Source organism: Athene noctua, chromosome 1, assembly GCF_965140245.1.
Source record: "Athene noctua chromosome 1, bAthNoc1.hap1.1, whole genome shotgun sequence".
Classification (NCBI taxonomy): Eukaryota; Metazoa; Chordata; class Aves; order Strigiformes; family Strigidae; genus Athene; species Athene noctua.
In genome coordinates this window covers 132,592,356-132,605,309 of record NC_134037.1, presented here as the reverse complement: position 1 = coordinate 132,605,309, position 12,954 = coordinate 132,592,356, and the positions used below count along the sequence as shown (strand labels likewise).

At 41.8% G+C, this 12,954-nt stretch overlaps 1 protein-coding gene across 2 annotated transcripts; it reads left to right on the top strand.

The window, feature by feature from the left end:
* The first annotated feature begins 5,239 nt into the window (after nt 1-5,239).
* On the top strand, nt 5,240-12,880 carry HAO2 (hydroxyacid oxidase 2). Of its 2 annotated transcripts, XM_074927645.1 has the most exons (7): nt 5,240-5,370; nt 6,032-6,183; nt 7,000-7,283; nt 7,654-7,869; nt 9,643-9,801; nt 11,443-11,512; nt 12,793-12,880. In XM_074927645.1, the coding sequence occupies exons 1-7, from the start codon at nt 5,240-5,242 to the stop codon at nt 12,846-12,848; spliced, it is 1,068 nt and encodes a 355-aa protein (XP_074783746.1). In that variant the 3' UTR covers nt 12,849-12,880. The 2 variants fall into 2 exon arrangements, with proteins under 2 accessions (XP_074783746.1, XP_074783755.1); XM_074927654.1 differs by lacking the exon at nt 7,654-7,869.
* The last annotated feature ends 74 nt before the right edge of the window (nt 12,881-12,954 follow it).

Below are 12,954 nucleotides of genomic sequence, written 5' to 3'. Positions count from 1 at the left end.
CCCTTCTGCCTCTTCCCCACATTTGTCCCCTTCTCCTGATTATTTTATCCCCCTGAAGTCCTGTCATTCTGGCATGTCCCTGTCCTGTTTTAGTCCCATTTGTTCTGCCTCTGACCTTGTTGCCTCTGCACATCCCACCCTGATTGTCCCTAGGTGCTCTCCTGCAGCTCCTCTTTTGAGCCATTATTTTTCTCTTCCTTCTCCCCTCCAGTGCTGTTTAGGGCTGAATCCAAGCACAGGTGGCATAGGGGGTGGGAGAGGGGGTGGTGGCCAACTCCCTGCCCTCTGCTCATATTTGGGGCTTTCTGAGTTCCTCTGGCCATGGGCAGAAGCACGCTCTGCACTAGGCAAGTCTTCAGTAAAGATAACATCTGGATTTCAGACAAACTTTGCTGATCATGTGCGAGCAGAGAGCAGTGATTTACAGCTAGGTCAGATCTGGCTGGATGTTCATATGGCCAGCAAGTACAGGCTGATGCCCCCAGGGATCAGCCCCCGCTACTTTCAAGCCCCTGCATGAAGCACTAAACTGAAGTAAAACCACTGTAAGACATTCCAGCATGGGCCAACCACCATATTTTTCACTAACCTCATTCTTGGAAGTTGCTGACTGGCTTTCAGTGAAACATTCCCAAAAAAATGCAGCCCAACACAGAGACCAAGGTTGGAAAATTTCAGCCTAGAATGATTAAAATATGACAAAATTAAAAGCAACTGAAAACTGGATCTTATAATCAAAAGTGTTAGGCAATGTTAAATATAAGATTTGTTGCCATCTCCACCTATAATATAGGGATGACTATTTAAATATTTAATTTTGGGAAAACTTTCTTGCATGACTGACATGCAAGGAAAAAGTGTTTTCTTTCCAAACATGGGGCATATGACTAAGAAAGACATCTGATAAGGAAAACCAGTGGTGACTGTATGCTAACTGTTATGTGATCTGAGTTATTTACATTGCTTAGAGTTCACCAGATTCTTCACCGAAGTGTTGTAAAGTCCCAGAATGAACCCACCAGTAGTGGATGCATCAGTGAGATAGGTGTCAGCTTGACCCACGGCAATTTGCCATCTGTGAAAAGCAAACAAATGTAACCAACTGGAGTAATGAGCATTGTGATTGTAATAGGAACTGGAGCACAGATTTACACAGGATCTTTGTGTTTGGACTCACAAGCCTTTGACTATGTTAGTATTGAAAAGCAAGCAACTTCAACCCCCCAGCTGTGCAGATCTGTGCAGAAATCAAGCTCTGGCTGTTACCTGCTTGACACTCTACCTGCAAGGATGGACCTGTGTGAGTATTTCCTATATTATTTTCTTTACTTCTTAAAAGAAGGCAGCAAGGCTTCCAGCAAAGTTTTAAAGTCTTTTTAAATCTTTTATTGTATTCCAATGAAAGGGCTCCACAACTTTAAATCTTGACCACTTTTTTTTCAAGCATATATCAGGGGTTTTAATAAAAGATACTATCACTGTGGCAAATTTTGATTTCCTTAGAACTTAAGAGCTTCACAGCTAAATCAGAAGTATTACTAGTATCAGATAAAATACTGCTTATAGGACAAGAAGTCACTACTACTTTGAAATGAGTCCATTGCTGAAGGAAGATAATATATCTAGATGTAAAGTACAGTCTCTTAAAAGCCACAGGACAAAAGTAGAGATTTTTCCCCTCTCCTGATCCAAAACACGGTGGTCACAGACTATTTTTAATTCATGTGAAATTATGATAACCACGGAACCGTAAACTTTATGGTTTGGTGAGTTGGCTGCAATGTGCATCCCTAAAGTAGGTGAGTACTGAGATCAGCGTAATGAGAAATGCGACAGAGGACCCTGCAGATAACTTGTAGGCTGAAATGAAGATCAGGCCAGACCAGATTCAGCTATATTTATTACTATGCTGTGCACCAGAAAATTGTTAAGAATAAAACACAGGGAATGAAGATTTCCAAACATATTAGCAGTCACTCTTGTGATGTGATCATATCAGTTTTAAGGCCACAGTGCCTGGCAGGCCATCGAGTACTGATTTTTTTCCCTGTTATTACCAACATAGATTAATATGTATGACCCAAAGCTGACATCTAGTGGAGGGAGAACGAGAGAAGGATTTTCCTTCCCTTCCCAGGGATGCACTCCGTTTTGTGCAGATAGAGATGGCACTTTGCTCTTCTCTTCAGAAGTGCTGTGCGGCTGGCCCTGGTCCAGAAAGTGAACTGAGGAGCTCATGGCCACCCTAGCTAAGCCTGGACACCCTTGTCTCGTTCGTGACACCTGTATCATCCATAGCTGGATGCCAGAAGTTAGCTTCACAGTGCTGTTGGTGGACAGTGAACTCTAAAGGCTGCATTTAAAAACGTTTCAAAAGGAACCAGTATAGACGATCATGCCTGATAGAGTTTGGGCAGGGACTTGTGAATACATTTAGCAGAAGAATAGATGTTCACTACAGCTGCAAATATGGTGTCCTAGGATTTCTTCTGTCAGGAACATCAGATCTGCAGTCCTGGATCAGACCAACCTCTTGGACACCAGGTCCTGAGGTTGCAGGTCAGTTCAGCTTCCATCTCTTTCCCAGTCCTTTGGCTCACTTGCTGCCCCAGCAGGGCTGCTGGTGCTGGGAGAGCAATGATACTGGTAAAACTTTGGGAATGTTTTTGCAAATTTCTGCCTCATCCTCTGCATCTGATATCATAAGTTTATGAGAAAGATATCTCAATTTTCAGTTAGTAAAAATCAAAGTTTCAATCTCTCATGTTTGCATGGAAAAATTGAAAACATGAACCCTAAAAGCTAAAAAAAACCCAAAAAAACCCCAAAAGACAAATAAAACTGTCCAGTGTTTACTTTTCATATATTACAAATTTAAGTTAATATCATAAATCTGTTGGCACCTCAGTCCTGGTTTGTAATGCATAGCATGGGAGATGGAAGGAAGCACGGAGAAGTCTCACCAGCTCCAAGCACTGTAAAGGGAGGGTACCAGTGGTCCTCTGGGGAGATGTCTGGATGGGGAACCAAAGGAAGGAGTCTGCAAGGCGAGTGGGAAAGCAACTGGATCATGAGAGCACTCATAGCCCTTTAAAAATGGCAGAAGACAAAGGGAACTGTACTTGTTCATACACTGCAGGAAAAAAAAAAGTAGTGGTAAAAATTCAAGGCACTGTACCTGTGGGCTGTAACAACTCACACTGTCTGTGGATCATAATTTTGGTTGGATCTGTAGCACATTCAACAGCAAGCAACCAGCAGTTTAGGGATTCAATCAAAACTCCTGAAATACTGTTGCTTCCCTAAATGAATGCAGTCTTCAACCACTGTCAAAGAGCACAGCTCCAGAGCTGTGTCCTGAGCAACTGCGTTGCTGATGAGGTGATACATGTTTTTGGAAGGACCTTTTAATCATCTGATAGCAAAGCAAAGTTGGTGGTATACAAACAGTACAAAGTTTGCTGCAGGATTGAGCTTTAATCTCTGGTGGTTGCTTATTGACTTCAGAAAAAACAGTGGCTACTCAGTGAAAAGACCTCCTCTACATCCTGTTTTCAGGAGAACTTGAAGGAGAGGATCTCACCCACAGGTTGCCTGAAACCTAAAGTAAGTCTGGACTGAGGTCTGAACTTGGAGACAAGGGGCCTGGGTTGTTTAAATTTCCCATTTTTTTCTGCCATGAGAGGACTTGGTTTATCATTTTGTGCTTGCTGGCTTTGACCTTTCTAGTTGGAAAGCAGAAGTCATGATACATGATGTATTGTATATGAAGACTTGTGCTATCAGCAGTGCTTGATGTGGTGAAGGCATACAGAGAAGGCTTGGGATACTTTTACCACCTGCTAACCTAATGTCTGTCAGAGGAGACAAAACAATACTGAGGAAATCAGTCACATTTCTTCTTCATGCTCCAATGAGTCCCTTATTTTGGGCTCTTTCCTAGCAGAGAATTATGAGTCATAATTTTCAAGTGTATACACAGGCACCTCAGTCAGTGAGACATATCCATGTCTGCAGTTTGACAGGTTGGATCTGTTTGCATAACCAATATGTTTATCTGTGCCAGAAGTGTACAACATTGGACACATGGGACTGGTTTTGATAAAGCTTGCAACCCCTGCTAATCTGCTGTGGGAGGCTAACCCTGAAAACTAGGATATTTACTTCTTCCCATACATTTTAAGAAAAATTAGAAACAAACCACAGCTGTTTTAAAACTTAATGTTTTCGTGTACCTTGCAAAATGCCTATATTAATCGGAGCTGTGGAAGTAAATGCAAGAAACAATTTAGCAAATTGATTTTGTCTGTGGTTTGTACATGTTTACTTGCACACGGGCACGGTTTGCCGAAACATTCATTTGCATAGCATTTAGTCCTGCCTGGCTCAAAAGCATGTAAGTGCAGGCATTTGCTATGCAGCATTTATGTAGGTTTAATTAGACATCTGGGTCACATGTCACTTCTGTTCCCTGAAAGATTGAGAGTGGTTCTTAGAATCATGTTTTACATTGTGTAATTTGCTTTTTGCAAGTATTTTCTCATAGTTTGTCCAAATTTTATATGCTCCTTTGTTACTATGTATCAGTGCTCCAGTATGTAATGCAAACACCGGAAGATATTGTTACAAAAGAGAAATTAAGATCTGTAGAGAATACTTTGTTTTTCTGCAGCGCTGGCCTTGACAGTAACTTGCACTCAGAGTCTTGACATACTTTTACAATGTGTTCGTGCTGGATCAGGTTAGGTGTAAACTCCATATTTACTTGTTTCCACATTTCATGAGCTTGAATTTAGTCACCGTGCTCCATAATTGTTCAGTCAGGGAGCCATCCTAATGAGTAATTCAGCAAATGATGTTCTGGGACAACCTTTGAGGAAAAATAACCCAGCTGGTTTTAAGATGGAATTTATGACAGAATTACACAATTTCTGTGTCTTAAAATAGCAGAGGACCTAAAATGTCCTGTTCAGGCTTCTGTTTAAGACAGAATGGAGGCACAGAGGAAGAGGCTTCTTCCTACTTGTATGGCTGCATCTGCAAGCTTTCCTCATACTAGGGGAGAGGCTGAATGACAAGATGGACTGAGACAAGCTCTCAGCAACTCTTCTACAATACAGATGGGTCCAAGGTTTGCATTAAGTGACATTAGAGCCCCTGGAAGAGAGAATGACAGTTAAAGGATCTAATTTCTTCTCTGTTATTCCTTTCTTCAAGGTTCCCAGACCCTCTCTTGGCAATGGCTATGGTGTGTCTTTCAGACTTTGAAGCTTACGCTAAAAAGTATTTACCCAAGATTGCTTGGGATTTTTTTGCAGCTGGAGCAGATGACTGTAGCACCCGAGATGAAAATATCCTGGCATATAAAAGGTAATGTGAGGAGGAAGTGAGGGGTGTTTTACTGCTAGATTTTAAACTGGTTTTGTGTGAGTGTTTGAACTTCACAAGCAAAGATACCTAACACCTTGCCCTTTCAACGTGGTCCCCAACCAAATGCATCTACCTGAATATGCTGTATGCTCTAATGCTAGCCTGATTATGACACAGACTGTATGAGGCATAATGGATGCTGAGGGTACAGGCAAATGGTTGGTATGGTATGGTATGGTATGATATGGTATAAGAGGAAAGCAGATGAGTAGCTATAATAGAGTGAGAGGCAACGGGGACCATTTGAGGAACAACAGGAATCCTACATGTAATGGGATGATGGGATATGGGGATTATGCTGCAGACAGGGAGGGCAGTGACCTTTCAGTGAGGACAGACATACTCATGGTGACATGCAGACATGATGTGCTGTGGTCATTAAGCAGGAGTATGGGACTAATTAAAAGTGGAAGTGGCTGAACTGCTGGCTGAATTGATCTCTAGAAGTGAACAGAAAAGACAAAGAGCCTTTGTTATATGCTGTTTTCTTTATTGGGCTCAGATTCCTGCAATGCAATAGGTAAATGGAAATCTAGTTTCCATGAAACTTCAGAAAAGCCACTGAAGAGCTCATCCTGAAGGGGTTTTTTTTGCCTTACAGGATTCATTTCCGGCCACGTATGCTGCGGGATGTGTCCGTGATGGACATTAGGACTAAGCTCCTGGGTACTGAAATCAGCTTTCCTGTAGGAATCGCCCCGACCGGCTTCCACCAGCTGGCATGGCCTGATGGAGAGAAAAGCACAGCCAGAGGTACTCTTCTGCTTTGTTGCTGTGTAGCAAAAAGGGGCTTGTGGAAAAGCCTGTTTAGGAAGGCTGTTAGGAGGTCTTGAAGTGTGACTGACAAAATCTTCAGGCTTGAAGGGGAAAACTCCTTTCCTACTTTCTGACACCCCTTTTTGTGGATGACCCACTGAGGTCTTGTGACACAGAGTGTGTGAGAAGCCATATCGACATTGCTCTACTTCTCCAGCTACCACTATTACAAGATCAGCCCCATGGAGGCTGCTGCAAACTTAAGACACTGACTGTGGACACATTTCTGGTGTACATCAAGGACCACACAGGTCTCAGTGCTGTGGGCTCTAGATAGGACATAAATTGGGGGATGGGACTCAGCCTGTAAATTCCTTGTTACTGGTAAGAACAGTGTCTCCCTTGGAGAAAAACATAACCTCACCTCCTAAAAACTGTGGTAGGTTTGGAGAGCTGACCCTTGGGAATATCTTTTTTCCTGCGTGTTTCTCTGAACACTTAGTGCATTTGGCAGCGCATTCCTGCAAGTATACAGTCGTAAAGCTTAAAAAAAATAGTTGCAAAATGAAAGCACCACTTGGTAAATTACCTTTCCTGTTTTCTGAACCATGATCATATAACACTGCATGGTGAATACAGCCATTTTTAACCCTGATGGCATATTTGCCAATTGGTAGAGTGCTGTGTTTGGTACAATATAAGTAAAACAGGAGTTCAGGTGGTCTCTGCAAACAGGACATAATTTTGTACCTGATGTCTGGCAAGACTGTTCAAATGACTTTGATTCTGATTATTTTCCAACACCTCCCGAAGCGGCCAAGGCAATGAACATCTGTTACATTGCAAGCACATACTCCACCTGCACACTGGAGGAGATCTCTGCGGCCGCCCCCGGCAGCCTCCGGTGGTTCCAGCTCTACATCCACCGCAACAGGGCGGTTTCCCGGCAGCTGGTCCAACAGGCGGAGGCCTTGGGTTTCCAGGGCCTTGTCCTCACCGCGGATCTGCCCTACACAGGCAAAAGACGTGATGATGTCCGCAATGGTTTCCGCCTTCCTCCCCACATGAAACTGAAGAACTTGGAAGGAGCCTTTGAGGTTTGTAAAATGAGCCTGTCCTTTCATTCACCATGCTGGCATGTACCACATGAGACAAAACCACTGGGTAACTGCTGCTTTAGCATCTGCTGTACCCAGGGTGTATCTTCTCCCCTTCTGATTTTTCAGCATCCTGGCTTGACCTCCTGCCAGCCTGTGTTCTGGCTTCAAAATCCCAGTCCAGCTGCCTTAGAGACACTGATCTCCATCCCCATTGTAATTATTCTCCTCCAGAGACACGTGCTTTCTGGAGCTGATGAACATGTCTGTTAGCAAGTTTAATTAATCTTTTCTAGGGCAGGGAAAGACTTCAAGGGTCCTCTGCATTGTTACAGCTCAGATGAGGTTTCCTTCTGTCCTATGGCCATAGGGAGATGACCATTCTGAGTACGGATTGCCACCCAACAGCTTAGATCCTTCGGTCACCTGGAATGATATCTACTGGCTGCGGAGCCTGACCCACCTGCCCATCATCATCAAAGGCATCTTGACGAAAGAAGATGCAGAGCTGGCAGTGAGACATGGAGTTCAGGGAATTATTGTGTCCAATCATGGTGGAAGGCAACTGGATGGAGGACCTGCCACTGTAAGTGAGAAAACGGATGCCCCATGAGTGTTTATCATATGCACATTTGTGCTAATCTGGGTATCCTTATGCTCATGTTTGTATATATGCTTCTGGTGTGTGTGTGTTTGTTGTGTGGCTGTGGATGTGTGCAGATGTACTTTAGCTTTAAACTGGTACAATGCATGTCTTGACATGGACTATCCCCTGAAGGATTTTCTCAGCTTCTTGGGAGGGTTCTGTGAGTGTCACTGAACCCACATAACTACAGATAAACTACTGGACTAAGTTAGTAAAAGTTTCTGCCTGTGTCTTCATTAACTGGTGCAGTGCACATGTACTCTGCACACTGCAGCAAAATTAAAATGAAGCTCTGGAACCAAAAATGTACAAATGAGAGCACAATGTATTGTCATTGCTCACATCTGCCAAAACGTGCACAAACAATGCAGCTAGATTTAGTGAGAGGTCTGCTTGCGTATTTGCAGATTCAACTCTAAATGGGAATTTATCAACTTTCATGAGCCAGAAAAAGGATAACTTATCCAGAGAAAAATTCCCCCACTTTTTAATCTGTAAAAGAAATCGTGAGTTGTTTGGATGTATTTCACTGGTTTAATCTGGCTTCTGTCAGTTTTTCCAATTGTTCTCATTTTACAGTTCTGTATTGCATAGTATCTTATGGACTTGCTTTTCTCTGTTTTCCTCTGTACAATAAAAATAGGTACCAAGCAATTTTCTTCTATTCTATGTCAAGGCTTACAATAGTGAATAAAAAAGTTAATCTAAATGCTAAGGACTTATTAATGGAAATGACACCCACACTAAACTGCTCTTCTGCCTTAAAAGTTTCTTTACATACACAGACTAACCAGAAGATACCTAGTTCAGCTCTGCTATTCCTCTGGTGCCAAGCCTGGCAACAAAAGCTATTGTCCCTGCTCTTTCTGAGCTACCCTGGGAAAATTTCAGCCTGAAAGTTTTTGGTCTGAAATTCTGAAAAAAATATTATGACCATTTGGAAAAATCGACTTAGCAATCTTAGTTATAGCTGCTCTACTTAAAAAAGATGAAAAGGAGGCAAAAGAGTACAAGACACTGCAGAAAAGAGACCTTTGGGTGTGCTGTGAAGGAGACTTAATTAAGGCTAGTGCAATGCCCTGCCACTGGTTATGCTGCCTTTAGGGCCAGAGTCAGCATCTACCAGCCTGAAACTGCCCTGCGCTCTACAGAAAAGACCTGAGGGCATTAGGAGACTTAGCCTGGAGGAAATTATACCTTGACTGTACTATATAGCAAATTAAATCCTTCATAGATGCTTTAGGGGTCTTGAAGAGACTTCTGACAGGTGGTCACCAGGATTAGGTTGAAATGTAAGTTTAGGAAATTTGGACAGCGGCAAGGAGAAGTTCGACATCAGCCTTTTTTACAAACATTCATCATTGTCTCAAATGAAAGTAAGATATCATCAGCAATTATTTCCTTTGAAATTTATCTAAAAAAACTTAGAAAGCAAGTGAAAATGTTACTTTTTCACTTATCAGAAGTGCTAGCAAAGAGTGTCAATAGAAGCAAAGCACTGGAAACTGGAATTATCTATCTAGCATACAGAACAGGAAGCTACATTTTATTCTGCAGCTTTTGGTGCTGAGCTATTTGTGACGCATTGTCACATTTCATTTTGAGAAGGTATGCTACTAAAGTATTTAATGCCTGCCTGTCTCTTTGGAATATCCCCTCTTTCTCTTGGAATCAAAAGCTGACTTCAAGGTGAGAGTGGCTGCTTCTTTGCAGATTGATGCTCTGGCTGAGGTTGTGGAGGCAGTACAAGGCAGAGTTGAAGTTTATTTAGATGGCGGAATACGAAAAGGAAGTGACGTGTTAAAAGCACTGGCACTTGGAGCAAAATGTGTCTTTATTGGAAGACCAGCTTTATGGGGTCTGGCTTACAAGGTGAGTAAGGAGCTTTGAGCTTGTTTGTCTAATTCTCATAATCCCCAACACTTTGTTGTTGTTATTTAAAAGGCATAGAGACAGTCTTCAGCAGTGAAGTATCTTACCCATTTTTTTTGTTGTTGTTTTGCTGGATTTTGAGTGGAAACACCCCAAATTGAATCAAACCCAGACATTTTCTGTGATTTAAAAATACCACTGAATTTTATGATTTCAGATATGATTTCAAAGCTGGTAACATTGGTTTGTGGAACCTGATTTCTTTGTAGTGTAGTTTGGTAGGACTCAGGCCCACCTGTGCTTTTGAAAGTTTGAGGCAGGCTTCTTGGCAATAAAGTTGAGTCTGACAATTTTAATTGCTGTCAGCTTACTTGGAAAAAATATATGGTTTTGATACAGCAGTTTCATAGAGGTGTTACGAATTCTTCAGAAATACATGTAGAGCTTGATCTCGCTGATGTCTGAAAAAGTTTGGACAAGGCTGAGCACAACTGCTTGAGCGTGCCACTACTACTCAGTTCCAGCTTTGCTGCTCCTGAACTACTAACATATGATCCAGTCATGAATTAGGCCTCTGGTGCAGAAGGTTAACATAATATAATTAACATTAAAATGTAATTATACCAGTTGTTAGCTTTGCCAAATTTTTGCTTTTTAGCCTCTGGATTGGACTTTCAAACTTTCTCTAGAAGAAAAAAAAAAAAAAATGGTCTGGAATCTCTTCCTGTCTTCTAAATGACACTCCTGTCCAGTGGTGTGACTGCTGTGGATTCCAGCAGCTAGACTCTAAGCAAGAAATCACCTGAATCTTGTGAGAAACCTGGAAGAGTTGGCAGCACTGTTTCTGTTGCCAATGAACAGAGAAAAGAGGCCTAACATGAAAATGGTGTTGCTGTGAATTGCCTGCATTTTTTCCACAATGCAAACAGAAAGGAGATAAGATTTTTTGAGTTCAGCTATGCTTTTTTATTATATTCCATAGAGTATCCCTAAAGATGTATCTCAGTGACATTGCCCTAGCATACAAGAGAGGAAGGGCATGAACAAGCACTGGCATTGTCTGCACCCATAGCATTCTTCACTGAAAGAAATAAAAAACAAAAAATAAGAGAAAAAAATTAAAAAGCCTCTAATATTTTACAGTAAGATCAAAATAATATGTACATTTTATTGGATTTTGAACTTTTCAGTGTCATTTGCTCAGAAGAAAATGCACAATGTACTATTTTTAAAGATTCAGTTTGGTATCTGAGTAAACTAAAGTTTTTAAAGCTGTACCATATATAAAACTCTCATTACTTCATAAAATACTGTCAGCTTTGTAAGGATCGACATTTTACAACAAACCCATCGATGGAGGTTAACTGAAAGCTAAGAACAAAAACCAGCTAGAAAATGTCAGAAGTGAAAAACAGCTTTGTTTTCTTTCCCTGTTCAGATATATCACAAAAGGAAAAGCATCTAAATTAATCTGTGACGAACTGAACACATCCATCACATAATTTTAATCATCCATCTGTATGAGAGACTGGAATTGGCAGGGACTTAAGGGACTGTTCCAGCTCTCACAGTGCAAGCATCCTGCAGCATTGTTCTGTGCCAGTACTCCTTTTACCCTGACTGCTTTCTTTGTTCGAGCAGGGTGAAGAAGGTCTTCAAGAAGTTTTGAGGATTTTGCAGGATGAGTTTCGCTTGTCGATGGCCTTAGCTGGTAAGCGTTTTGCTGGTTGTTTGTAATTGATGATGCAGAGGCTTTGCAAGCCATCTGAAACCAGAAGCCTGATGGATGGGTCACAAAGAGGGAATCCATGTGAGCTTTGTTGGTTCTACTTGCTATATTTAAGGTGATTCTTTGCTTCCAGTGAAACCACTTGACATTTCAGGTGACAGAGAATAGAAGCTTGCAGGTAGGAAGTAGGTTAAAGCAGCTTTCTGATCTGCAAAACTGCTAAGTAAAGCTGAGCAAAACTTGGAATTTCTGTTCTGGGAACTGCATATGTTTTCCAGTATTCAATTTAACATTTACCAGGATAAAATGCAACCTTTATTTTTTTTTTTTTTTTCTGCATGAAAGTTCAGAAAAAATGGATGCAGAATTTTTCTCTGTGTATTAGAGAACACAGTCTTTTGGTCCAGGTTAAAATCTCTGCCTCCCACATGCTTTAAAAACCTCCTCGTCTCCTCCAAGCTTTTACTGCTGTTTCTCATTCTGCATTTCTCACATCTGTTCCTACCTGTAGTTGCCATGTTTGACCTCCCTCACTGAAGAGCAAATTTGCACAGCCCAGTGCAAATTCCAGTTTCACACATGAAAAAGCATGACATGCAGGTTCAGTGCAGAAGTATTTGGACATCAGCAAAGGGGCTTATCCCACTTCAAATCACTTTTTAAAGGTTTTCATGCTCTAGTGACCATGAACTGAAATGGATAGTAATGCTGACTGGGAGACTGGAACTGAAATCCTGTTGGGCATATCTTAACAGGCTGGGGTTTTGGGTTACTTTTTCAACTAGTAAAGATTCCTACAAAGTGTTTTCCCAGGAGGCTATCATACTTCTTTATATACAGAAGGGATGAACTTGGCAAGAGTAGCACATTGGGACCTTTTTGGCAGGGCTGTGGAATTCCATGCAGATTTGACCAAATGAAACAGCACTGCAAATCTCTACCTCCAGTCACTTGACACATGGCAATCCCTGAGTCTTTCCTATCTACCTTTCGCTTCTGGCTGGATCAGAAGGCTCCCTGCTCAGCTTGTTATAAAGATCCCTTTTTTTTTCATATTCTAGCTCTTTTTGTGCAGGAAGCCCAGTGCCTAACCTCAAGGCTGAAGATACCACTGAGGAGTAGGGCTCCTGTGAGTGAGCTGTTGAAGTACCAGCCTATCCCCACATGGCTTATACAAGACTAGACTATGATTCAGAGAGAGGGCCTTCCAAGTTTCATCCACAGACCTTCCTCTCTCATCAACATTTCTCTATTTATTTCAGGTTGTGCCAGCATCTCAGAGATTGGCCGACACCTAGTTCAGTTCTCAAAGCTGTGAACAGCCTCCTGCAATGCCCACTGAAGAGAGGCTCACACTGAGGTCCTAACCAGACTGAAGAGAGGAAAAGGAGGTGCAAACACTGTGTAATAAGTATCTGATAAGG